Genomic DNA, 25,549 nt, shown 5'->3' with positions numbered 1-25,549 from the left:
CTCTACAGGTTCGCAGCAAAAACTATCCAAATACACCAAGCCCAACTACTGCACCTAAAACTTGGTATAACAGCTATGCCGGACTAGGAATTCAACATAACTAGTGTGCTTGTACTAACTCGTACTTCTTGTAAAGCTGTTCCGACATCCCAAAAACCAAATTGAAATATTTTTGATAGGTATTCTCATTGCATTTAATACACATAACTTTTCTATGCATGACACATCTCAATATATCATCAACTTGCTTCAAAAAAGCCAATTACCTTAAGGGCTTTCTTAACCATCGATATGTCCTTTCCACTATCAAGATAAATCGCCCCTACCAGCGCTTCAATTGTTGACGCAGCAGTCTCTTGGGGCACCTGGCCTTCTTGGGATGGGTTTTTCGTAATATAACTTGATATTCCGCTTCTGTGTGCTATCTGGCTCAATTTTGTGTTTCTACATAGATTTTTTACTCTATCATGGCCCTTATCTAGCAAGGTTAGTTTTTTGAAGAATGTTCAAAGACATGCATACCCACCAGTACTTTCCTCAGAGTTGTACCAGGGCTCTAGAACGACCTCTTGGAGAACGGAATCTCCTAATAGAGCCAGACGCTTATTGCCTTGAACGTCGCCTTCTATATCTTTGCTTGAAGCTGCCGCCCCTGCAGCAAGTAATGCTTCGTCAAGTAATTCAGAGTTGGAGAAATGATACTGGAGGATGGTCTCAACAGGATGTTCTCCCATTCTCACTGTAGTGAAGAATATAAATCAGAAAGCTATAGCTTGTAAAAGTTGTGGAGTATATATAATTCTTATCCCTTAAAAAACAGTAGTTATGTTGTAAATATAACTGCCTTATATACCCACGAAACAACAGAGAGGATCTGTGAGCCCTGTTATTCTACCATTGCTTTTTTTGAAAAGTTTTTGAACTTGTTACATTAAGATCAGATCTCGCATAATGATCACGATTGCGACTAAAGCGTACCAAACTCGAAAGAATCCCTACATTGACTAGTCTTGTTCACATGATGAAGAGGACGATTACTCATGATTATGTGATACAATTATCCGAGTCTATTGCCATGAAATTCTCATTGACGAGGTAAATCCAATTATCTAGTTGCAGTCTAATTTACAGACATTTGCAATCATACTCCTCGTATCAACCAATAGAAGTGTTGCAAGGTGCAAGGACTGCGAGAAAAGCAATTCAAGCGACTATCGGTAAAGTATTTAAGAACTGTGCGGAGGTCCTGCTGAAGAGAGGTATCGACGAAGAAGCCTAAGCCCGTGCTATTGAAACAAATCCTGCAGTGAAGGGAACTTTTCACTATGGTACTATGTGGCTGCATGACGCTTTTGCCATACGTGCATAGAATGGACCCATTTGTTAGAAAGTTTTCTAATATTTTTTAATCAGCTCCTTAGTCAGACTAAAAGCGGAGTTAGCGCGCTGATCAACGGATCTTACGTAGAGGGTGACCGTAGCTTCATTCTCCCACAATCACCTGCTAGTTGTGCATGCAATGGCCAATACTGTACTTACACTGTGAAGCAAGGTTTGGGAATCGTTGGGCCACAGCCTCCGCTGATAGCGCGGGATCGCTTATCACTGCTCACGCTGTTATTGGAGCTAAGAGCCATAGGCTTGAACTGAAACCGAATCATCAGACTCGACACCCGATTTAACCGATCGTCGTGTGGTGTCCTGATGTGCATGATAGACCTCCAGTGTGCATCATTGCAATTAAAGGCATGCATTCGTTGACGTCTAGCTCGCTCGTTGCAGAACAGGAAAGCGGTGGAAAAGAAGGTGCTTTTTCCAAGTATGATATGAAGGCAGCATTGTGCTTGCAGGGTGGTGTGCTATGGCTGCACCCGCATCGGTGCCTCCATGTCACACATGTATGCATCAGGACTGGATGCCGAGAGATGCTGCATAAAAAGAAAAGAAAGAAAAGAAAGAAAGTGAGCACTTGAGCCTTTCCCCGCAGACCTGAACTCTAGCGCAAGTTGTGGCCACTCACAGCCCACACTTGCTGCTTTACAGTTAAGTGGCTTGTTCTACACCTCGCACATTATCAAGTGAAGTGATTACGTACATGGAAGGCTGATTTCAGTATGTGAGAAGCATCTCGACAGCGCAATATTGACACGAGAAGATTTACACTTTCGATTTCCTGGCACGTGAAACAATTTCTGTCTCTTCCACTGTTACTATAGAATGGGAAGCAGCCATGGAGTTGATGGAGGATGCCTGTGTGCATACGCCTGGAGCGGGTTATCTAATGAGGACCAGGCTCTTTGTCACGTAAAAGGTAAGTTTGTCTCACTTTTGGGTGTATATATCGCTAAGTGCTCAGCAGTAACTTCGCATTCACAGAGGGTGGGGGAAGATGCCAGCGTCAGCTCATAATTCATAGAGAAGCTAGTAAGTGCCCAATTTCTAGACTGAATCAAAAGATCTGCCGATTCTGATTGCTCAGATGCTTTTTCAGAATGCAGGCAGGCTCATATCTGGTCTGTCATTAGCTATCTCGATAACTAATCTGCATTCCTAACCTAGCGCGAAAGATATATGCATGAGCGAATAGAAGATTGAGGCTAATGCGACATACAGTTGTTGGGCACACATGAGTGAACATTAGCATTCAGTATTGTACACGTGCGGTTGTTGATCAAAATCTACTGCATAGCACCCGTACACTAGCGCCAATGGCATGAAAGTACGTTGGCCTAATCATCTGGGGTAGAGAATGCTCAAAAGGCGCCCTAAGTGGGTAAGCGATAAGACTAGCGTTCTTTAAGATACTTAAGGTTGCATGCACATTGCAAATGAGGATGTGACTTGCAACAAATGGTCCACCCTTTACGTAGAGTGCACTAGAATTTCAGCTTCGCGTCGAGGATGATGAAATCCTTAACGGGCTCGAGCGAATTGAGGGAGACACCTGAATTGCATCACGGCCATCGTCCTATGCCTGTCTCTATGCATCTTCCGCGGCGCGAGTCCAAATAGGTGGCACGGCGGAGAGTCGCTGCAGTATTACATACTAGCCCTCAAGAAATCTCCGTTACGAGCGTGTGAGATTTGTCCTTTGGCAAATGACAGGGCTATCAAATAGCGGTCACGGCTAGTCAGACTGTATCAGCATACATGACTAACTAGTTATCCGGCTTTCTACTGCAGCGCCATTCCATCAAGTTTCCTGTGCAATCATCACGGACAGGGGGTCACACAGCAGGTCAAGACACGTGGCCCGATGTGATAGTGCGGAGGTGGATGAATGATCATTGTCTTTAGTTTATGTGGTGACCTAGCTCGCATTATCCAATCCCATAAACTACCCTCCTGTGATACGTAATCCAGCTCATCACACGGACGCGAGATGCGGAAATGTAGTCATGCATAATATTACGCAAACCCGCAGATATATGGATCGAGAAGAATGCAAGAACTGCGAAGCAGGTATGACGGGGTCTGTCCTGCAAGATGGCTACGCTTCTTATGCTTTCTGTCCAATTATTGGAATGGGATGTTACTGGCCGGCTTTCTTTTCTTTTCAAGGCAGATCGTGAGTCAATTAGAGTAACTCAGAGTCTCATTAGTCTCATCTAGATTCTCGGGCCATTATAAGAGGCCAAGGGTTGCTTCCACCCATAATGTGTGCTTCTCTGTTTCTTCCGCCTCTACTAACTATAGCGAAACCTTTGCATTCATATCTTGTTAACCCTGCTACTCGTTCTGTTATCGTTTCCAGGCGACTTTAACAACCTAGTGTTATCTCCTTTACCTCTATAAGGATGTTGCCTACTAATATGGCAAGTGGTATATCTAGCGATTCCGAATATGAAGGCGTCGAGACGCCAATTACGCCGCTGCTTATCGACCCGGATTCTGTCACCACGAGCTCTCTGCACGCTTTGCAGTCTACAGATCAGCGGAAAGTCATGGATATCGTAGACAAGCTGCGACGTACAGGTCTCAGTGGCATTGTGGAACTCCCCCAGCTTGTAGTGTGCGGCGACCAGTCATCAGGTAAAAGCTCTGTACTTGAGGCTATTACCGAGATTCCGTTTCCTCGCAAGGAGAACCTATGCACGAGATTTGCAACTGAAGTGGGTGACATCGCAACTGTCTTGGATATCATGTTAATGAGATTTAGATCATCCTACGTCGTTCTGCGTCGTCGACCAGCACGATCACGATTACTCCAGACAAGCTTCGCCCAAAGTCGGAGCAAGCCAAGCTCAAGTCGTTCAGCAAGGCTATGAACGATTTCAGTCAGCTCCCAGATGTGATCGAAGAGGCAACACAAGCGATGGGCCTGGGAGTCGTAGGTGGAATCAATTCGAGGGCATTCTCTCGTGACGTGCTATCGGTTGAGATCACTGGTCCAGCCAGGCCTCAATTGTACGTTATTAATGCGATACGCTAAAGGTATGCTAAAGCGTGACTAGAACTCTTGTCGATCTCCCAGGTCTCATCCATGCTACCAACAAAGCACAGACAGAAACCGACAAAGAGCTGATTCTAAATCTGGTTAAGGAGTACATGAAAAATCCGCGTACGATTATCTTGGCTGTAGTCAGCGCAAAGAATGATTATGCCAATCAAATCATTCTCGACCATTGCCGCAAGATCGACGAGCAGGGCCGTCGTACCCTTGGCATCATCACGAAGCCTGACTTCCTCCGCGAAGGCACCGATAACGAGTTGACCTGGATCGAGTTGGCCCAGAACAAAGACATATACTTAGAGCGGGGTTGGCATATGCTGAAGAACCGTGGTGATAACCAGATGCAATTTTCGTTTGAGCAGCGTAACGCAGACGAGGATTTGTTCTTTAGCAAGGGTCGTTACGCCGAACTGCCTCGTGAGTGCGTTGGCATTGGCTCTTTACGCGAGCGTCTCAGTAAGGTGCTACTTAGCCATTTGATCAAAGAACTTCCTTCTTTAAAGGATGAAATGGTCAACAAGCTTCAGGGTACCGTTGCAGAGATTGAGAAACTAGGGGACAGGCGCAACACCACTCATGAGCAGCGCATGGTCCTGATGAAGATCAGCATGCGAATAAGCGATATCCTGAATTCTGCTACCAAAGGCTACTACGAGTCGTCGTTCTTTGGACCGATCAACATGGACGCAGCTGTTGATGCATCTGAAAACATCCGACGCTTTCGGGCCGTGATTCAACACCTCAACATTGATTTCGCTAGCAATATGCGCTTGAGGGGTCATAAGTACACATTTGGAGTTGGACCAGGTGACGAAGAGCAAGAGATTCAAGATGATATAAGAACACGAAAAGAGCTTGAAAATCTCGAAGAACATCCAGAGCTCATGCTCCTTCCCAAGCCTAAAGAGCTTACACGCCGAGAGGCCATTGAATGGGTCAAGAAGACCCTGGAGCGCTCCCGTGGCCACGAGCTTCCTGGCACGTTTCAGCCAATGCTGATATCACAGCTTTTCTGGGAGCAGTCCCAACCATGGGAGCAGATTGCTTCTCAGCATGTCAACACGATTGCAAGTGCCTGTAGAGAGTTCATCGATATGGTTCTCCAGGATGCTGCTCCATGTGAGTTCAAAGACAGGCTTACTAGCCTCTACGTAGATGGCGCTTTAGCCCAAGCTCTTTCTGACGCGAAAGAAGAACTGCACAAGATTCTCAAGGACAAAGCTCGCCATCCAGCTACTTATAACCACTATTTCACCACCACTGTACAGAAGATGCGTCAACGCAAGCACCAGGAGATCATGGAGAAAGCCTCAAAAGCCTCAGAAACCAGCATTTATCATCGCAACGACGAGAACGTATACACGTATCTTGACCCTGGTAAACTCACAGAGGCCATGGAAAAAGCGATAGAGCTGAACATGGACGTCTTCTCAAGCCAGGAAGCTCTCGATACTGAGCGTGCGTTCTACAAAGATGAGATTAAGTACTTCGTCAATGCTATCACCAAGGCTGTTATTGAGCGCCATCTGGTTGCACCCCTCCCTGAAATCATCCTTTCCCCTATGGTTGTGACGCAGATGACAGAGAAAGAGGTGGAATTTATTGCTGCTGAGTCTCCTGAGATCACGCAGCAGCGCCTTCATCTGGAGTCTAGGAAGAGTATGCTGGAGAAAGGTTTAGAAACGTTCAGAGAAGCGATGGGAGGACTGAAGCGATAGCTATATAGAAGTCACACAACTGATCTCTGCGTTTGTTGGTCCAGAGTCTACTATGCTTTAATCAAAGCAGATGCATGACAGAAAGTCCTTTGTCGAGTTAAGTCATGATTTCTGTTGAATTTCACAACCTCGCACACCAAATCACAACAAGTACAACAACAGATCCACGCTGCCAATTGATGAAAACTCGATTGGAGTGCATATTTGAGCAGCATATACAAAAGCTAGAGTATATCGCGGTGAGAAGATTGGCACCAGCTGCTACAATGCATAGCAACGTGGAAAGTTCAAATAGTGGGGAACAAGAAACTAGTTAACTAACTTATTCTTCCTTTATTGCTGGGCTGGTTCTTTCTTTCCAGGAGAGAAGCAACCATTAATTCCATTCAACTCTATGCCCAGCCTTTTTGTATGAATTATCTATCTTCCATTAGCAATAACTAGGTACACTCTCATGCAGTTGCAGCTTCCGGTTTCTGTAAGCAGGCGACCTCTGATCCCACGCTAAGCCTCTGTGGCTTGGCAGTAATCTTACCCAAATAGTATTAGTTTCTGTCAGCGATGCGTCTTCTTTCGAACTCTCAGACCAATCAACGCATCACATTTACATGCTTTAACTATCTTTGGACAAGCGTACACTAGGCCGGTCCGTGTCCCGCGTGGGATAACAATTGAGCCGCGTGCGCAAAGCGGAAGCTGCAAGTGCATGAGAGTGTAAGTAGTTGCCAAAAATTTATAGACATGTATCAAGCTGAATGCATCCATGCATATACATAACCAAGTCCTAGGCCTCACAGAATAGGAACCTCCATTTATAGATAGCGATGCTAACCTGATATGGTTGTTGCGGCAGCTCACGTTCGCAAATAGTCGAATACGGATAAGCTCGCTGCCTGAGCAGTAGATAGGGCTTAGCGTCAGTGCCAATCCGTCAGCGCACACGCACCCTAGTAGAATGACCCACCCGCATGAGCTATCTTATGTAGAGAGTGGCCGTAGCTTCCTCCCATAATCGACTGCTACATACCCACCAATGGCTTGCAGTGCTGGGTACGTACGACAAATGGAAGGGAAGGCATCAGCCTCCCTTCCCGTGGGTACAGTTTTCCACCACGCTGAGCCATAAAAATCTAGCCCGCTTTAACGTTGATATGCAGAAATGACTTCTAATTAGGCAAAAGTTTTGGCTCCTGATGATGCTGATAAGTAGGTACTGCTCAGGCCGCTATAGTCTGTTACACAGCCATAACGTTGTTGGACACGAGATTTATACGTTGATATTGTTCATGTAGATTTGGAAGACACCAGTATCGTTATGTTTAGTAGGTAGTTACCACCAACCTTTTTTTTTTGGAAGCCTAAATTACTTTCGCTGGCTAGACGAGCAGCGAAGCCAGGAAAGATCTTGCGATTCCACAAATCTACCGGTTTTTCCGATTGATCAAGATTTTTTGTCCCCTCTCTCTCAGAGCCAGCCTTCCAAGTCAGTCCTGTGAAAACCGTGAAGACCGCCCTTACGACTTCGTATTCCAACCCAACTCCTCGCTTTTTGCATTCAGGATGCCTAAAGCCAAACCATTAAATTGCGTAAGCAATTTCCTAATCGCGGCTCCTTGAGCGAGCTCCATATGCTTGGCAATGCTTTGGTTAATCAGATCTCTTAGACCACCGTCGCCTTCGGGTGTAGTTGAGAAAGTATAATTTGCTGCGATATGGAAATCTGAGGTGTTCCAGAAATGACTACAGCTTTTGTTGAACTTCTCTTTCGTTAATTCCTTCAGGCCTACAACTTCGTATTTGTTAGCCATTTGGTATATTTTGCTGTATATGAGAAGTTGTGATGACGATCCGGTGAGTGCAGGAGTATCGCAGATCGGACAAGCAAATCCCCTGCATGTATAATCGCAATTTTGACCGCAGTAATGGTGTGGACAGAGTCTACTGTTATGACAATAATCATGTTCGTTGTAACAGGTATGGGGGAAGACGAGATGGTAGTCTAGTTTTTTGGATGATGACTTCCCATGCTCGACAGGCGTGGAAATGGCGACCATAGAAAATGATGCATCAGTCAGAGGTAGCTGCGGTTCGTATCCACGCTCATACAGATATTGAATGAGAAGCTTTACAGTCTCAGGCTCATCCTCGGGTAAGTCGAGTATGCCGCTCTCGGTTTCCTCCTCTCACATTAGCTAAGCTGGATGTACAACCAGTGTCTAAAGTCACTTACCTGCCCACCAAAACCAACCGCACGTGCAAAAAACCCTGCTCGATTGCAGACGATGACTTTGCGTACTTTATATGTATCACTACCGCACGTGATTTTGAAGTCGGAATAGGTGCCAGATGCTAAAGAACTGTATAAGTGTTACATAGCATCGACACAGTTATTGGAGCGAAATTTCCAACGAAATCCACACACCTTTTGAGTGAGTCGAGCAACTGCTTTTGCAGTGTAGTTGCCATTTTGTCGAGGAAACGTGGGTGAAAGGGACCAAAAGGAAACGCAACAGAAGACTGTTGTAAGAAGAGGCCGAGTTGAGATCACCTCGATCCCCAGAGGCCAAGCGGCGAGCGAGGTGGAAGAAAGTAACTACAGTAGCCAAGTAGTGTCTCGCACCTAAGGTGTACCAGTAAGCCTTTGTCTCCTGGTTTAGCAGCACGTAATCTGGGCGCAATTATACCTTAAGATTGCTTTTCAGCGTCGTTGAGTGCTTTCTTTACTTAATTCACTCCGGCAGTTGGATATTAGCTATCTTTTGCGTACTTGATTACGGGCCAGCGCTTGATATTTTGAGATCAAATACCTAGCACGCACTCTGCATGCATTCGTAAGCAGTTTATCGCTAACTAACATCCCCCGCTGCATAGGGAGATACCCTGTATACCGAGATGAACAGGACTACTGTTGCACGCAGAGGAGCGGTAAAATCAGTGTGCATATATTTCTGCTATCTACCATCTTCGTTTATCATTGGTTTATAGCCATCGCTTTTTCTTTTTGAGGTGGTGCATCCCTGTTGCCGTTGCAGTGGCATGTTGCTTTGGGGGCCTTGCATAGCCTGTGATAATTACTTTAACCATCAGTGACTAGAAAGCTTTTGCACGTAGCTTATTTTGCTATAGTTCTATAAAACAGTTTGCCGGAACAAGTATTGGATATATACCGCTACATATAAGTGGAAAAGCCTTGATGTTCTCAGTAGCTCCCCGTACCAGCTACAGGGTGTGTGCCACAGATAGCGCTTTTACGATGCAGTTGGAGACGAAAACCCCTGTGTGCCAAGAATGACCAATTGGATCGTAACGGCTAGACAGAAGTCCATTATCCTTGAGATCCGATTGGTCATTTTTGGCACACAGGGGTTTTTGATACACAGAGACGGACGTTGGTTAGGAGTATCAATTATGTAATGGACTACGCAAGCGCTCATAGCCTTGACTGCGCCCAACCTCGTTTTGCAAGTACTTTAAACTTTCACCGAACCGATTTAGTGTCTTTAATTTTCTTGTATCCTACCAATGATCGTAGATGCACTATCGCTGTGACACTTTTGAAGGAAAATGCGGGGGTAACTAACTCGTTAGCTAACTGCATATAAAGTTTGAGTCGTTCTATTGTAAAGCGACGTTTCGTGACATAAATTGAACCCATTCGTTAGAAGTTTTTTCTAGTGATCCCGATCATCCTAGTGGCTAAACTAATTAGAAACGGGGTTGTCGAGCTGATCGATGATCTGATCCCTTAACGGCTTGCAGTGCGGGGTACGCATGACAAATGGAAGAGGAGGCGTTCACCTCCCTTCCCGTGAGTAGAGTTTTCCATCACGCCGAGCAATCTATCTCTGCACTCGTTCTCTTGCAAGATTTCGGCTAGTATATATGCGGAGTGGACTTGCTTTAGTAACTAAGAGGAGGTAAGATGTAGGTAATGAACTGCGGTGTGGCGTAATCGAATAATGCATAGCAAGGTTTCTTTAAAATACTTTTTTTGTTGGGTACTTATGTAACCACTAGATAGAATGTCTAGATGCTTCCTAATAATATGTATCTAGTTTGTAAACTCGACTGCAGCTGCACAAGCCTAGCCACACCTTTTGAGTAAGGAAGGAAGCTACCGCTTTATAAATCGAAAGTATGCTTCTTTAAGAATTTGCTAAGATAGCGATAGTATATGATGTTGCGTATTATAGGGAAATGTAGATGGTCGCGGAGTTACGTAAAAAGGTCTTTTTACTTAGCTGTTGATAATAGAAATTCCTACATACGAGTATGTGAGATGTTATATATTAGACAAGAGAATAGTTAAAGTATAGTTATACTAGATATAATCCTAGGACTCGAATTCTTAATAGTCTTAGTTTGTACTACTTGTCTGATATCGATTGACCTTCTAGGCGACACCTTACGTTTCTTTGAGATATCTCTAGTTGGTCTTTCTGAGGGTCGTCCTGTGGTAAGTTCTGGAAAGTGCTTACTTGCCATCTCCTTAGATTGGAACACGCCATCCTCAAGAAGAGATTTGAGGATAGAGACGACGTTGTTGATATACGCCTTTATCTTTGGCACATTTTTACCAGTGAAGAGCTCACGATACTTTAAGAATACCTGTCGACGAGTAGGAGGTGCTTGAGCATCCATCTGGTCCCGAAGTATGGTGAATGCCGTATGGGTTATGATCTTGGAATAAGATTCTCCTCTTAGCCTTGGCTTGATATGGCCTCCGGGTTGCGTGTTCATGTCCAATGCTCGTGTCTAAAGTGCTGTGCGCTGCCATCCACTGTTGACGATGCTAGCGACGCGGGCAACGCGCTGGTCGATCAGCAGTCTTGGCGGCGCGCCACTCCACGGCGCGTAGTACTAGTTACGTGCCGCAAAAGATAATCACACCACCATGCAACAGCCCCAACGCTAGCAAGGGTCACATTTCTTCTAGAGGAACTTTTGCGAACTCAAAGATGTTCTTAATTAGGGCTTTTCCCCCGATCCACGTATGTGGCGTTAGGGTGAAGTTCTAACGGTGGGCGCAATAGTGCCAAGAGCCGTAACCGTGGCTAGCGGTGAGTCTGGTGGCGCAACACCAGGCTCAAAACAACGACATCTCAATAGAGCAAAATCTAGCCCTCACTGTGGGATGTCGACAGTTTTGGGCATCTACTAGTCAAGCATGCACATAGTTACGTAGTTATGGACTAGAGATTCTTCAAACTAGTTTGACCAAAATCGCTTTGATGATGATTCTGCGCTAAACTTTATGACACTACACTCTTGACCTCGCCCTATTCTGCCTGGGACACCACCATCCAAGTAGCGCTGGTGCGTACCTCTCTGCGGGGTTGCTAGTGCTTATAGTTGGCTTCACGAGAATACAAAAGACCGCTGCTATCACTAACAGGAGCATGATGACGGTCGTTTTAATACATATCTAAGATCTTCAAGACCGACGTCTTCACACTTTCCCAATCCCTTGACTGCTACCATTACATAGATACAACATGCCTCATGGCAGAACCGGTGCCTAAGAATCCGTCATATGAGGTTGAAAAGCCCAAGTTCTCGCAGTATGTTTTTTCCATCGCCTCTCGTGTGGCGCAACACTTATCTTAAGTAGGTTCCTTACCTCTTCCGTTGTGACCGTCACCGTTGCAAAGTCGAGAGCGTTCTACCTCCATTTCGACCTTCTCATTGCCGAATCAGAAAGATTCTCTAACAGCCTGACGGGCAAGTTCAAGGAAGCAGAGGAAAAAGCTATTGAATTAGTGGATGAAGATCCCGAGCTTTTTGGATTCTTTATTAAATACCTTTACCACAATCGATCTCTTCTTTCCCGCGAGATCCAGCATTACTCTGAATACGTGACGCTGGCACGCCTCTATGCCATAGGAGAACGCCTTATGGCACCGAAATTCAAGGCGTACTCTTTTTGGAGATTTGTCCAGTCACTAAGTAGCGACACGTTCATCTCAGATGAAAGCGTTTGTAAACTGCTCCGGATCGCATGTACAGAAATTGCGGAGAGAGCCAGAGAGGATCCTATGAGAGCTTACATATTCTGGTACGCAGGGGCGAAGATCAGCAAGCTTCAGAAATCTGGCATGTTTCGTCAATTGTTATGTGATAATCCGGATCTGGGCAGGTATTTATGCTTATGGATAGGTGAAAGTAAACCAGCAAAAGCGGACATGCCGAATGAGCTTCGATACCAGAAATTTGCCCCGGAAAGCGAGTACCCCATGCAAGGCGCCTCTAAGGCCGCTCCAAAGGCCGAATAATCTGTAGCTAAAGCAGGTTGTGGTTTCCCCATAGGAAGGAAAGAAAACTCAAGATAGCTTGTCGTGTTGCGAAAGCTGGAGTCGAAAATAGAATGTTCCATTTAAATGAGTTAGTTACTCCACATCCACAAAAACGATGCATGGTTGTGAACACCGTGGCGAGTCGGGCACCCAAAAGAAAAAGTGTCCCGTTACATCGTGCGTTCCGGCATATAAGGACGGACATTACTAGCAACTACTGGAGTACTGAGCTTACTCATATGTATCCTGGAAATATCTTCCTGATTCTCCCAATTTTCTTCGTGACTCGATGCGCCAGGTAGCGTCAGGCCTTGCCCATGTTCACCGACTTTCTGCGCTTAGCTACATACGCATAGCTGTGCAGCATACTTTAGCAGCCCCAAATTTCGTAAGGATGAAGCCGCAACTGCTAATGACAGTAATGTGCGACAACCAGAGAGATATCCAAACTAAAGACGATCTCAATATAAACAGAATAATCAGAATTGGTGATTCTAGGAAACCAACCCGGAAGATATTGTGTGCTGCACTAAGAGCGCGCACTAATGCTGGTTATGCAGCACCAATGCATATTTAATCAAGCTATGTACAGCCTTAATAACCCTTACTTTACCCACGCAAGACCTCTGCGTTTGAGACAATGTACGTCTTTAACCACTGTGTTACCTTACTTGCTTCTCTGTGCATTGAGTAACAGGATACGCCCTCGATGTCTTCCTTTGAGGGGCTACATCGGCAGAAGGACACCATATGCGTAAGGCTGTCGTAAACAGCGTGATACAGGTCAGGATCATCCCTCGTGCTCCTATACAAGATTGCTTGGGAACAGACCGCCTTTGCGTTCTCGACGTCGGTATTGGTACCCGCGATCGCCACTTGGAAGCAGTACATGCTCTCGTTCTTGATAACTATAATTATAACTTCAGAGTCTTCTTGTTCCGGCTCTTCAATGTAGGCAGTGTAGTTTTGGTCGGTCTCATGCGAGAGCTCAAGAACACATTGAACTACATATCAGGCCGTGTAGGCTATTTCGAGTTATTCTCCCAGAAAGACACCTAGGACGATATTCATCATACCTAGGCATCGCGAAGCAGAACAACTAGTTATAGCTTTCCGCAGTCAACCTCCAGGGGCGCAAATGTGGGATCTAAAGCCAGTGTGGCTCAGCAAGCCAATACAATTACCAAAATAGAGAGCAAGCACGTCGCTATAGTAGAGAGATCCCCATGGAATTACAGCTCATATATCTGTCTAGACAAGAAAACGGTAACCGTCTCACAAGATTTCGGGAAGATTGGCAACACATAGTTAGCAAACACAACAATAATGCAGCTAACCGTACGTTGAGGAAGCACACAACACGGCTACTAACACTAGCGACATCTTGATTTGACAACTCACGCCACCTATGAAAAACCCAATCGCTATGTCAAGTCTTATATTATCTTCATAATTCAAGACGACAATTTAAGTGCTAGCAGCAATTATGTATAAGAATGTCTAGGGGACACAGTTCCATGAATCTCTTCAGCATGTCGTTGCAAGTGCGTCTTGTCTACCAAGGGCACCATACAAAGCTTACAGCTAAGATCCCTCCTAGTCTGAATATTTTTTAAGTGTTTGCGACCAAAATGCTTGCTAAGATCGCCTGGAGTGCTAAAAGCATATATGCGCTGTGCCAGCGGCAGCCCTTCGTTGCCCAGGCAAAGGAAACATACCCTTGGCCTTTTTTCCTTGTACACAGAGACTTTGGCTAACTCTAATAGTTCTTGCTCGTGTCCTGGTTGGCTCTTGGCGGGTAGGGCAGCGTTCCGGCTTCGGCCTCCTTTTCGGATAGGGCTCATCCCCCCCTCTTCAATGCCACAATATAGGGTGACCGCATAGATAGCGCAATTACGCCTGGCGACCTCCTCTTCTATAGTGGCTCCCGGTTTCGACAAGACTGAGTCGCATAGCTTTTTTTGGGCTGGGAGCATAATGTCGTGAACCAGCTCCAGATCGTCATTAGTTTCTAGCCCAGCAAGCTGCCGCTCGACATCACGCACAAGCTGCTCAAATTCCCACTGTTCTTTAACGTCCTTGAGAAGAGCGTGTCGCCGACGTTGCCTCTCCTAGTTAATCTTAGTAGTGAGCGCTTTGTACTTAGGCTGTTTTGTTGGATTCCGAAGTGTACGTTTGAGGTGCTCTCGTTAGTTAAGAAGAGAGCAGATAGAAGGATCATCATCTACAGATGCAGACTGCTCCTCTGTAAGTCTTCGTGGCCGACGACGATCAATCAAGCGGCTCATAGTACAAGCCGACCGCATAAGGGCTGCTTAGGGCTAAATACCTCTTACAACAGCCTGCGTATCAACTGTAATACGTCGCGAAAGGTAATGCTTCAAAAATGTCGCGATGCTAGCATAACCCATTATCAGGTTCTGTATAGCCTCACTAATATTACCTACAAGGTGCGTTAAGACTATATCCAGCATTACACAACTTATATTAAATAATTAGACTTACTATTCTCGTTAAACGCCTTCCCTCCAGCGTATCTCAGCGAATAAGGATAGGTAACTTAAGCAAATCCCGTGATCTCACCCAAAGTCCAGATCCATAGAAGTAGGGTGGAGTAGGGGAGAGGTTCAGTAGGGGAGACATCCTAACCATTCAGAGTCTGCACCGCTTTCCAAAACATAGGAATATCGTCCAACGTCCAATTCAGGCGTAATAGGAGCTCATTGCGGCCTAACGGAATCTTAAGTCTACTCAATTCCTCCAGCAAGGTTAGGTTATTAGCTACAAAAGCCCAATCGCGGAAGAGCAGGCCAAGGAGGAAGACGTAAGGACTAAAGAGGAGCGTCTAATCGAACATAATCTCAGGAAGGGGAAATATATTCCTTAAGAACGATTCTATCAGCGCATAATTTTCTTATACACAATAATAACGTACAGATCTTTAATACTAAGAAACTCCTTTATAAATTCAAAAGTAAACTCTAGCAGTACTCAATAAGGACCACCCTCAGGATCACGTAGAAGTGTAACTTATATATAGCAATAACAGAGACTAAGGAGAGCCTGGGGCCAGTTCGCTATAAACCCGCCAAGTTATAAATAGAGCTAGGCTTATATCCTATAGCGACCGTAAGGATATCTCTTTTTAGTTGTTGCTAGATTAGTTTGCAGAACTTAAGCCAGATCCTCGACATACATACAGGCTTTATCTCAGCCGATCTTCTTTAGATCGTGCTTCTTCGCTAGCTTCCTTAATACCTATTAGTTACGTTAGATATATATACCCACGTAAGAATGTAATTAGAAAGCTAAGTCACTGTACCTTATATATGCTCCAATTCATCTTTCCGTCTAGTTTCACACCAGTTACTCTTTCGTACACAAGCCGGAAAACCTTCCAATACGTTCCTAGCGAACTAGAGAACTTAGTTCCTCGGCGTTTCCTCCCGCCTTTTCCCTAGCGCTAGCAAAGTAGCTAGTTAAAGAATATATACAAAGTTCTAACCGATACAGTTACATAAGCACGGTAATAGTCTTTCTCAAGGTACGTCCAGCACCTATGCTAAGTCAGTCAATAGGATCTAGCGCAAGCTTCAAGGGGATAGGAGACCTACTAGTTCCACTGATCTTCCATACGATTAAGCAAGCGAGTACTACTATCCTTATAGTCTTCTTTAACGTATTCCTATTCGTTGAAATTCTCTAGTTACTAAAGGTAGTATTCAGGCGGATAATCGTCGTTAGAGAAGACCCATACTTCATTCTTTTCATTTTTGTTAGCAAATTCGTCTACGTCTATCAGATCCGTATCCAGCTCTACATTATAGTCTGTGTCAGATGCAGAGTAATCGCTGTTGTTGAAAGAACTTTAAACGGATAAGGATTGTCGCATGTCGCGCAGTATATGCAAAAAGGAAGCGTGAGAGAGAGGTAAGGCAAGTACATGCAGAGCTAATAGGAACAGAGTATGCGCCTATAGTTGGGTGTCTAAGGGTGAAGAGAAACAAGAGTAACACAAGGAGACTAAGTTGGAAAGAGAATGCAGGCTGCAAAGGAGACGAGAAAAGGAAAAAAAGGTCTGGTTTGTATTGCTGTAGACGGGGAGAATAAGGCCTTTAGTACTCCATCAGCAGTACGATTTTGAAGCCGGTTAGCATTCACTTCCAGTGCTTCAAAAAATAAGTCAGGTCGCAGGCATGCTGCAGCATTCCTAACAAGAAAATAGATTAGCTCTTACACTTATTCAACGCCTACGCTAGCTAAGATAGGAAAGCCAAAGAGGTTTCCACTCGGGCCACTGCCCGCACAATTAGGGGGGTTTTATGGCAAGTCAGCATCCATAAACGGCGTTGCAAGCTACCGGAATAAGTAGCGAAATTGCCGTTGGATTGTTTAAGATAGTAAACTATAAGAGAATAGAAATACTATATAAAAAGGAATTACGTAATAAGTTTTATAAATCTTACTTAGGCTTAGCGTGCTTTATACACTAGAACTTACTAGAACTATATAACTAGTCCTACTAATCTCTATAGTCCCCTAACTCTTTACTATTACTAGAACTACTAGAACACTAGGACTATATAAGTATATAGTATTAGGTATTAAGCTCTTATAGCTTAATATATTTAACTTAAGTTTTAAGTATAAGTATAATATAGAGAGTTATTTAACTTATATATTATATCTAATATTACACTTTACCACTCTATCTATAAAAACTAACTAATAAGAAGCTTAATACTAGAAGTCTTATATTACTTCTACTTAAGCTATACTCTTAATACTTTAAATACTCTTATAATAAGCGATATTATAATAGATACTCTAGCTGCTTTCTAGACTAGAGGAACTATAGTTAACGCTTATAAACCTAACCTTTACTATAGCGACTATAATAAACTTAAAGCTTAGCTCCTTTAGGTTAACTATTACTTCTACTTAGCTAGAGATAAGATAAATAAAAAAGATAAAGTTATTTTAGCTACTAGTTACTATAGAGGTAACGTAGAGAAATAGTCTAACTCTATTATTAGACGATATATAGACAACTCTATTAATAATAATAAAAATACTAACTTAGTTAAAGACTAGAATGTTTTTAAAACTAAGATATAATAAAACTTTTTACTTTTTAAGGAATCTCTAATTATAGAATAAAAGATTTAGACCTTACGCTAAACTAGGTCTACTACTAATTATATAACTTAATTTTAGTAGTATATAATAAATATTAAATAGAATAATAATGCTCTTATATATATATACTAATAAGGCCTTAAGCTTATAGTACGTAGAGAACTTATAAGAAGTAGAGCTAACGTTACTAACTTTAATAAATATATAGTAAAAGCTATTTAACTTAATAATAAGCTATATAAGCTTATATTAGAAGAATAACTATTTAACTAGAGAACGCGTAACTATAATAATAAGAATAATTAGCTCTAATAATAGTATTACTAACGTTTATAGCCTAACTAGAGATAATAAAGAAGCTATTAGCCTAGAATACCTAGTATATATATAACTAATAGATATAAACCTATATATCTTAATAATATAAATTAAGGAAAGGGACTTAGTGTTACAAGTAACAAGAAGGATTCTCTCCTTGACGAAGGGATGGGAGGCAGGGAGCCTATGGAACGTCCACGTCAGAAGGTAATGATCAACGCGGGGCGTAGATCACGTGACTTGGCATCTCGCCAAGACAGGACATCTGGAGATGCCAGGTCCTCTGGAGATGCCAGGACATCTGGAGATGCCAACGACATCTGAGATGCCAGCGGCTTGGCCAGATGCCAGGACTGAAGCAATGAGGATATAAGGATGGATGGATTTCATTATTTACTCTCGTTGTGGTCAACTCAAATTGTACTTTCTTACTAGTATCTTTACTTAATAAGATTGTTACCTGTTAGTCTATAGCAATATAGATTAAGTTGTCTAACCTTTGTTACCTTTCTATCCAAGCACACCACTCCACTGTCTCGCCAGACAAACTTCACGGAACACTAACGTAAGGCTCATCGGCCATAGTGGCGGACCCGACCAGAGCAGTATAGACCCAAACCCCGTGTAACACTTTGACCACCCACGGATTCAGTGGACTTAGGAAGATTAACATTAGGACGCCCGATTAAGATTCAAGGATGTCTCACAATCACTCTCTATCACAGGCTAGCGCCGGTGGACCAGTTCAGAGTCCCGGACAAGGGCCCAATCCAGCAATCGACGACGAAATGCTGACCCCGAGTGACGACGAGGTGGATGACGACGCACACAACTTACGAGAGTTGCGGAATCTTAGGCACCAGGCCACGATCCATGCACGGCAGATGGCCGAGATGCAAGCGATGATCAATCAGCTCACGAGTCAGCTGATGGCCACACCGAACGAAAAGCCTATCAAGAAACCCAAGATGGCTACCCCAGACAAATACGATGGTAACCAAGAAGGGTTACGGACGTTCCTCACCAACATCGAGTTGTACTGCGGCTACAACGATGTGCCAAACGACGAAGAAAAAATACTTATAGCCAACACTCACATGAAGGGAAAAGCGGCGAGCTGGATGCAACCTTATGTGGAGGACTTTCTGACAAACATCGACAACAAAGGAACGAAGGACGAGACACGTACCTTGTTCAGCAGTTGGGCCAACTTCAAGGAGGAATTGGGACGCATCTTCGGGGAGGTAGATGCTGAAAGCCAGGCGGAGAAGGCTATATCTCGCCTGAAGCAGACCAGAGCAGTTTCAGCTTATACGGCGGAGTTCAAGCAACTACAAGCGCGAATCAATTGGGACGATTCGGCACTCCGGACGGTATACGAAGCAGGTCTGAAGGAAAACATCAAGGACGAACTTGTACACTACGACAAGCCGAAGGATTTGTACTCGTTGATCGAGTTGGCAACAAGAATCGACACACGATTATGGGAACGGAAGGAAGCCCAGAAAGGATACAGACTAGGGCCACCCTTTGCCAACACCCGAAGGTATCGGAGCAACAAGGATCACGACGGAGACACGTACATGACCGGCAAAGTACAAGACAAGTCCAAGGATAAGAACAAAACCCGAGGAAAGTTTAACGATGGTCTTTCCAAGGAAGAACGCCAGAAGCGTTACGACAGTAAGGCATGCCTCCACTGCGGCGAAGTAGGACACTTCCGCAGGGATTGCCCGAAGAATGAAGTCAAGCAAGGAGCAGTTAAGATCGGGATGCTACGGATAGCGACACCCTACCCAACTGAGGAACTAGACGAGACCCTCAGCGACCTAGACCTGTACGACGAAGCAAGACAAGCCACCGACGAGGCCTTTGAGCTAGTACAGAAGGCAATAGGACTCCAAGACTTCAAGTGGGACGAACCACTACCAACGGATTGGCAGGTTGAAGGGGCAGAAGTACTACGCCGCCTAAGACACCAACAGTGCTGGATTTGTGGAAATACCAGGCACCAAGCCAACGATTGCGATATCGAAGGACGAATCACAATCACGGGACCCCGAGCAGAAGAGATTGCCTGCAGGGCTGCCCAGGAACAACCCAGGTTCAAGGAATCTGATGACGAGGAGACGCCTCGGACGTTCAGGGAACGAATGGAGCAACACGAGCGCCTACGTTGGGTTGACTGCCCAAGACAGTGCGATCATCACTTGAGGAAGCGAGAAGAAACCAGGAACAACGAGGACGATTGCTGCCACATCAACTTGTGGCATAACGAGTGTCGAGTACAGCATTGCCAGATGCACCAGCCAGGAGAAAAGGAAGCTCACGAAGAGCTATGCTGGATCAATTGTACGACCAATTGCCAGTTCCACAGGGAACAACGACGGAATGCTCGAAAGGTAGACGACTACTACCATAGCACGATATCCGCCGAGGAATGCAATGCGAAGAACTGCAGGATGCACAGAGCTGCAAGACCAAGAGTCACGACGACTAGGGTACCTAGGCAGGGTCAGGAAAGGTCCAACAAAGAAAGGAGCCACGAACGACTCTTATGGACGCATTGCAGGAAGGGATGTACCTTCCACCGACAACAGTTTGAGGACGCTCGCGGAGTGAACGATTACCTCCATAGCACCCTATCAGCAAACATCTGTGAGGCAGACGGATGCCCGATTCACAGAACAAAGAAGCCGGGACCAACGAAGGGGTTTGCGAAGGAAGATATACCGCACGAGAACACCCATTGGAGCTTCTGCTACGACGATCAGTGTAAGATACACTATTCCGCCAAGGACGGCGAAGGCTACTTTCCTAAGAAGAGGAAAAGTGAGCAGACAAAAAACTAGGATGCCGCCAGGGACAGGGTCACGCTGGTGAAGGCAGTCCTAAAACGACCCTTAAGGAAGTACGCGAACTGGGAGCGCAAGATTTGCGGCTGCAGGCTACGGTACTTATAGACGGACACGAGGTGACGGCGCTCATAGACAGTGGGGCCGCACGAACCGTTATCTCACCCCGAGTGGTGGAGAAGAACAACATACCCTATCGGACTAAGAAGGTGCCGATGCGAGTGGTATTAGCCGACGATAGTCCCACGACATACGGGAACGGCTGGATTCGACTTGAGACCGAGGCAGTACCGTTACGCCTGGCTGGTCAAGAAAGCCGAAGGAAGATTAGTATTATGGATCTTGGTGAGACCGAGATGATAATTGGCTACGACTGGTTGTTAGAACACAACCCTGCCATCGATTGGCAAAAGAAATCGATACACAGCCGAGAACCTGTGCACAAGGTTGCTGGTATACGACGAGAAACACGCCCGACGGATCAACGCGCGCACCCAGATGGGAGATTCGGTGTGATTTCGCCGCATAAGATCGCGAGAATCTATGCGAAGGACCCTCAGAGAGTAGGAGTCATCTGGATACGGCAGGTCGCGACCACGAAGGAAGGACCGGTACCACAGGTTGCGTCCGTTTATGACGAACCATTGCTGGCGGTTCCAGCAGAATACCGAACATCAGAGTTCAAGGAACTGTTCGAGGAAAACGAAGCAACAGACTTAGCAGAACACCAGGATTGGGATCACGAGATCATCTTGGAGGAAGGAGCGAAGTTGAGCCCAGGAGGAATGTACCCTATAGCGCCCGAGCACGATGCTGAGCTGCGGGATTACCTCCAGAAGAACTTGAAAAAGGGATTTATCCGACCAGGATCAGGCCCGATGGCCTCGCCTATATTGTTCGTAAAGAAGCCTAACGGGAAGTGGCGACTGTGCGTCGACTACAGGAGGTTGAACAGCGTTACCCGGAAAAATCGATATCCCTTACCACTGATTACAGAGCTCATGGATCGACTCCAAGGAGCTAAGTGGTTCACGAAGTTCGACGTTCGGGAAGGATTTTACCGAATCAGGATCAAAGAAGGTCACGAGTGGATGACGGCGTTTAAGACGAAGTATGGACTGTTCGAGTATACGGTTATGCCATTCGGGTTGACGAATGCGCCGGCAACCTTTCAATCAGTCATCAACAACGCGCTCCACGAATACCTCGGAATCTTTGTTACCGCGTATCTGGACGATGTACTAGTGTACTCCAGCGGCACACGCGAAGAACATGTCGAGCATGTTAAGAAGGTTTTACGGAAGCTTAAGGAATACAAGCTATACCTTCAACCAGGAAAGTGTGAGTTTCACACGCAGGAAACGGAGTTCCTCGGATTTATCATCTCAACCGAAGGAGTGAAAATGAACCCAAAGAAGATACAGACTGTACAGGAATGGCCAAAACCCAAAACAGTCAAGGATGTTCAATCCTTCTTAGGATTTGCGAACTATTATCGAAAGTTCATCAAAGATTACTCGAAGATCACGACACCCCTTACGGAGATAACGAAGAAGGAAATAGGTTTCAAATGGGAACAGGAACATCAGGAGGCTTTTGAACGAATCAAGCAGATATTCCTAGAGGCGCCAGTACTCGAGATGTATAACCCTCAACGACCCACCAGAGTCGAGACCGACGCGTCTGACTACGCACTCGGAGCTGTATTGTCACAGCAGTGCACGGATAAGAAATGGAGACCGGTGTTCTACCATTCACGGAAGTTCTCAGGAGCAGAACTCAACTACGACGTTCACGATAAGGAACTACTTGGAGTAGTCGATGCCTTTGAACAATGGGAGGTGTACCTATTAGGACTCCCCGACACGATCGAGGTTTTTACCGATCACCAGAATCTAACGAGTTTCATGACAACGAAGAAACTCAATCGACGACAAGTCCGATGGGCTGAGACGCTTGCTCAGTTCGACTTCAAGATAACGCACCGCGCGGGGACGCTCAACGGAGCAGCAGACGCTTTAAGTAGAAGGTCTGATTTGCGCGAAGAGGGTCATAAGGAACCACATGACGCCTTACTTAAGACGATGCCCGATGGCAGTCTGAAGTACAACCAGCCGGAACTAGCTAAGGTAGCTAAGGTGGCCGAGCAGGTAGAAACGCTACAGCAACAATGGCAGCAGCAAGCAGCCAGCTGGCAGTTCGAGCCCGACGAAGTAGGCTCCGACGGACTGTTAAACGACGAACGAGAGTACCGAGATATGGTTTCGAAGGATCGAACATATGTACCTCCACACATAAGATCGAGTCTCATACAGGAACTGCACGAGTCCACGGAATACGGACATGCAGGAATCGAAGAAATGGTTAGACGACTGTCTAAGGTGTTTGCGATACCACGTATGCGTACGAAGGTGCAGGAAATACTAGGCAACTGTTTGGCATGTCACCAGAACAAGCCCAAGAGACATAAGCCCTACGGCCTGTTACAACCCTTACAGCCACCATCTAGACCATGGACAAGTGTAACGATGGACTTCATAGTGAAGCTCCCGAGATCGTTGGAACCAGGATCAGCTCGATTTTGCGACACAATATTAGTAATCGTGGACCGATTGACTAAGGCGGCAAAGTTTGTGCCTACGGAAGAGACTATTACGGCAGAGGAGTGCGCGTACGAAGTCACCAAAGCATTAGTGTCAGAGCATGGGATACCTGAAGAGTTCATCACCGACCGTGATAAACTGTTTACGTCTAAATACTGGAATACATTCCTGGCGAAGTTAGGTGTCAAGAAGAAGCTTTCGACGAGCTTTCACCCGGAAACAGACGGCCAGACGGAACGAACGAACCAGACATTAGAACAATACCTACGGATGTACGCCAACAAATTGCAGGACAACTGGGTAGAGTTGCTGCCGACAGCGCAATTGGCCTACAACAGCACGAGATCTGCAACAACGAAGCATTCGCCGCACTACGCGAACTACGGATATGAGCCGGTAGCTCATCGAGATCCGAAGGACATTGAGAGTATCGCGGTAGGGGCAGACGACAAAGCGAAGCTTATGCGAGATTTGCACGAAGAATTGAGCAAGAATATAGCTCAACGGAACCTCACGACATCCAAAGCAGCGAATAAACAAAGGATTGAGGGACCAACCTTTAAGAAGGGGGACAAAGTTTTCCTGTCACGACAAAACCTGAAAACTAAACGACCATGCAGAAAATTGGACAACCTCCGAGTAGGACCATTCGAGATCCTAGAGGAAATAGGAAAAGTAAACTACAAGTTGAAACTCCCACAAGGCATGCGAATCCACCCTGTCTTTCACAAGAAACTCCTGGAGCCAGCACCTCCAGATGCCGAGCTAGCAACGGACATAGAGCTCGAAGACGACGAGTACGAGGTCGAAGAAGTCAAGGACCTGCGGAAAATCGGTAGTCAGTGGAAGTACTTGGTCAAGTGGCAAGGATGGCCCGAGAGCCACAACACTTGGGAACCTGAAGGAAATCTGACGAACTGCAAGTCACTGGTACGTGATTTCCACCGGAGACAACCGGAGAAACAAAAGTCAACCCTAGAGCGGAGTAATCGGACTCCACGGGGAGAGAAAGGGGAAAAGAATAGTCAAAAGAAGAATCAAGAGGATCAGCCTGTAACCAGCCCGAATCAGCCAACGGTTCGGATAGCGGTGGTTCGACAACAGGAGGGCCCGTACCCCCAGGGGCTGAGCTCCCCTCGGCCTGCTCCTTCGCACGATCTTGGACGGCGATTATCGCAAGATCACGACGCGCAAAGGCACGTTTCCTATTCTTCACTTCCAGAAGCTCACGACGAGCACGCGCAGCGGCCTCTTCAGCAAGAGCAAGTTCCAGCTCTATACGCTCCTGCTCAACCTGGATTTCTTCCCACTCTTTCTCAGAAACGAACAAACTACACTCAGCGCCAACCGAGATACACCCAGCACAACGGCCGGAGGACGTTTCAACGAAGCAACGTATCTTCTTCTCCTCACAGCGCTTACAACGAAAATCCATTTCGACACCCTCCTCTTCAGCTCGCAAAGCACGAGCACGCTTCTGTTCAGTCGAAGTTTGAGCACGGGGGGCACGTTGTTTTTGGACCTTGGGCATGGTTAGGAAGGCTAGAGTCAGGAAAAGGACGGACACAATGGCCTGGGGCCCACCGACCTTATATGCAGCTGACGATTCAACACGCGGCGCGGCAAAACGATAATCCAGGGTATCGGGACGATACGCCTAAGAGGGGGGATAATGTTACAAGTAACAAGAAGGATTCTCTCCTTGACGAAGGGATGGGAGGCAGGGAGCCTATGGAACGTCCACGTCAGAAGGTAATGATCAACGCGGGGCGTAGATCACGTGACTTGGCATCTCGCCAAGACAGGACATCTGGAGATGCCAGGTCCTCTGGAGATGCCAGGACATCTGGAGATGCCAACGACATCTGAGATGCCAGCGGCTTGGCCAGATGCCAGGACTGAAGCAATGAGGATATAAGGATGGATGGATTTCATTATTTACTCTCGTTGTGGTCAACTCAAATTGTACTTTCTTACTAGTATCTTTACTTAATAAGATTGTTACCTGTTAGTCTATAGCAATATAGATTAAGTTGTCTAACCTTTGTTACCTTTCTATCCAAGCACACCACTCCACTGTCTCGCCAGACAAACTTCACGGAACACTAACGTAAGGCTCATCGGCCATAGTGGCGGACCCGACCAGAGCAGTATAGACCCAAACCCCGTG

General features: G+C 45.7%; 7 protein-coding genes across 7 annotated transcripts; 3 read left to right on the top strand and 4 right to left on the bottom strand.

Annotated features, from left to right (window-relative positions):
• Nucleotides 1–186: 186 nt before the first annotated feature.
• PSV08DRAFT_408686 (ribonuclease III domain-containing protein) lies at nucleotides 187–811 on the bottom strand. Its single transcript, XM_014217526.2, has 2 exons — nucleotides 527–811; nucleotides 187–478 (listed from the first exon to the last, which is right to left on the bottom strand). The coding sequence occupies exons 1-2, from the start codon at nucleotides 732–734 to the stop codon at nucleotides 240–242; spliced, it is 447 nt and encodes a 148-aa protein (XP_014073001.1). The 5' UTR covers nucleotides 735–811; the 3' UTR covers nucleotides 187–239.
• Nucleotides 812–3,812: 3,001 nt separating this feature from the next.
• Nucleotides 3,813–6,183, top strand: PSV08DRAFT_387743 (P-loop containing nucleoside triphosphate hydrolase protein; the record flags this gene model as incomplete). Its single annotated transcript, XM_014217479.2, has 3 exons — nucleotides 3,813–4,112; nucleotides 4,160–4,407; nucleotides 4,455–6,183. 3 exons carry the CDS (start codon nucleotides 3,813–3,815, stop codon nucleotides 6,169–6,171), a joined length of 2,265 nt encoding a protein of 754 aa, XP_014072954.2. The 3' UTR covers nucleotides 6,172–6,183.
• Nucleotides 6,184–7,432: 1,249 nt separating this feature from the next.
• PSV08DRAFT_400644 (uncharacterized protein) lies at nucleotides 7,433–8,907 on the bottom strand. The gene is made up of 4 exons (XM_014217527.2): nucleotides 8,856–8,907; nucleotides 8,594–8,791; nucleotides 8,402–8,528; nucleotides 7,433–8,348 (listed from the first exon to the last, which is right to left on the bottom strand). Exons 2-4 carry the CDS (start codon nucleotides 8,635–8,637, stop codon nucleotides 7,686–7,688), a joined length of 834 nt encoding a protein of 277 aa, XP_014073002.1. The 5' UTR covers nucleotides 8,638–8,791; nucleotides 8,856–8,907; the 3' UTR covers nucleotides 7,433–7,685.
• Nucleotides 8,908–11,541: 2,634 nt separating this feature from the next.
• On the top strand, nucleotides 11,542–12,443 carry PSV08DRAFT_219997 (uncharacterized protein; the record flags this gene model as incomplete). Its single annotated transcript, XM_014217485.1, has 2 exons — nucleotides 11,542–11,732; nucleotides 11,783–12,443. Exons 1-2 carry the CDS (start codon nucleotides 11,674–11,676, stop codon nucleotides 12,441–12,443), a joined length of 720 nt encoding a protein of 239 aa, XP_014072960.1. The 5' UTR covers nucleotides 11,542–11,673.
• Nucleotides 12,444–13,253: 810 nt separating this feature from the next.
• Nucleotides 13,254–13,466, top strand: PSV08DRAFT_142317 (uncharacterized protein; the record flags this gene model as incomplete). Its single annotated transcript, XM_066091824.1, has 1 exon — nucleotides 13,254–13,466. A coding segment is annotated over one exon (213 nt), but the record flags the coding sequence as incomplete, so codon positions are not given.
• Nucleotides 13,467–13,948: 482 nt separating this feature from the next.
• PSV08DRAFT_369849 (uncharacterized protein) lies at nucleotides 13,949–16,235 on the bottom strand (the record flags this gene model as incomplete). The annotated part of the gene is made up of 7 exons (XM_066093167.1): nucleotides 13,949–14,570; nucleotides 14,607–14,649; nucleotides 14,794–14,925; nucleotides 14,970–15,023; nucleotides 15,114–15,295; nucleotides 15,400–15,445; nucleotides 16,175–16,235. 7 exons carry the CDS (start codon nucleotides 16,233–16,235, stop codon nucleotides 13,949–13,951), a joined length of 1,140 nt encoding a protein of 379 aa, XP_065949477.1.
• A 7,861-nt stretch (nucleotides 16,236–24,096) lies between these two features.
• PSV08DRAFT_284628 (uncharacterized protein) lies at nucleotides 24,097–24,908 on the bottom strand. The gene is made up of 2 exons (XM_066092576.1): nucleotides 24,294–24,908; nucleotides 24,097–24,201 (listed from the first exon to the last, which is right to left on the bottom strand). The coding sequence occupies exons 1-2, from the start codon at nucleotides 24,812–24,814 to the stop codon at nucleotides 24,105–24,107; spliced, it is 618 nt and encodes a 205-aa protein (XP_065949476.1). The 5' UTR covers nucleotides 24,815–24,908; the 3' UTR covers nucleotides 24,097–24,104.
• Nucleotides 24,909–25,549: the final 641 nt, after the last annotated feature.

This window comes from Bipolaris maydis (assembly GCF_028858645.1).
Source record: "Bipolaris maydis strain C4 unplaced genomic scaffold PSV08scaffold_4, whole genome shotgun sequence".
In the NCBI taxonomy this organism is placed as follows: Eukaryota; Fungi; Ascomycota; class Dothideomycetes; order Pleosporales; family Pleosporaceae; genus Bipolaris; species Bipolaris maydis.
This window is presented reverse-complemented; position numbering and strand designations above follow the sequence as displayed.

What these genes read in the sequence shown, in the direction of transcription:
- PSV08DRAFT_408686 (XM_014217526.2), bottom strand. Translation starts at nt 734, where the DNA reads ATGGGAGAACATCCTGTTGAGACCATCCTCCAGTATCATTTCTCCAAC. An exon ending in CAACTCTGAGGAAAGTACTG is followed by an intron (nt 479 to 526) that starts GTGGGTATGCAT and finishes TAACCTTGCTAG; the next exon opens with ATAAGGGCCATGATAGAGTA.
- PSV08DRAFT_400644 (XM_014217527.2), bottom strand. Translation starts at nt 8,637, where the DNA reads ATGGCAACTACACTGCAAAAGCAGTTGCTCGACTCACTCAAAAG. An exon ending in TTGCTCGACTCACTCAAAAG is followed by an intron (nt 8,529 to 8,593) that starts GTGTGTGGATTT and finishes ACACTTATACAG; the next exon opens with TTCTTTAGCATCTGGCACCT. An exon ending in CGGTTGGTTTTGGTGGGCAG is followed by an intron (nt 8,349 to 8,401) that starts GTAAGTGACTTT and finishes ATGTGAGAGGAG; the next exon opens with GAAACCGAGAGCGGCATACT.
- PSV08DRAFT_284628 (XM_066092576.1), bottom strand. Translation starts at nt 24,814, where the DNA reads ATGGATTTTCGTTGTAAGCGCTGTGAGGAGAAGAAGATACGTTGCTTC. An exon ending in GTACCAGTGACTTGCAGTTC is followed by an intron (nt 24,202 to 24,293) that starts GTCAGATTTCCT and finishes GATTTTCCGCAG; the next exon opens with GTCCTTGACTTCTTCGACCT.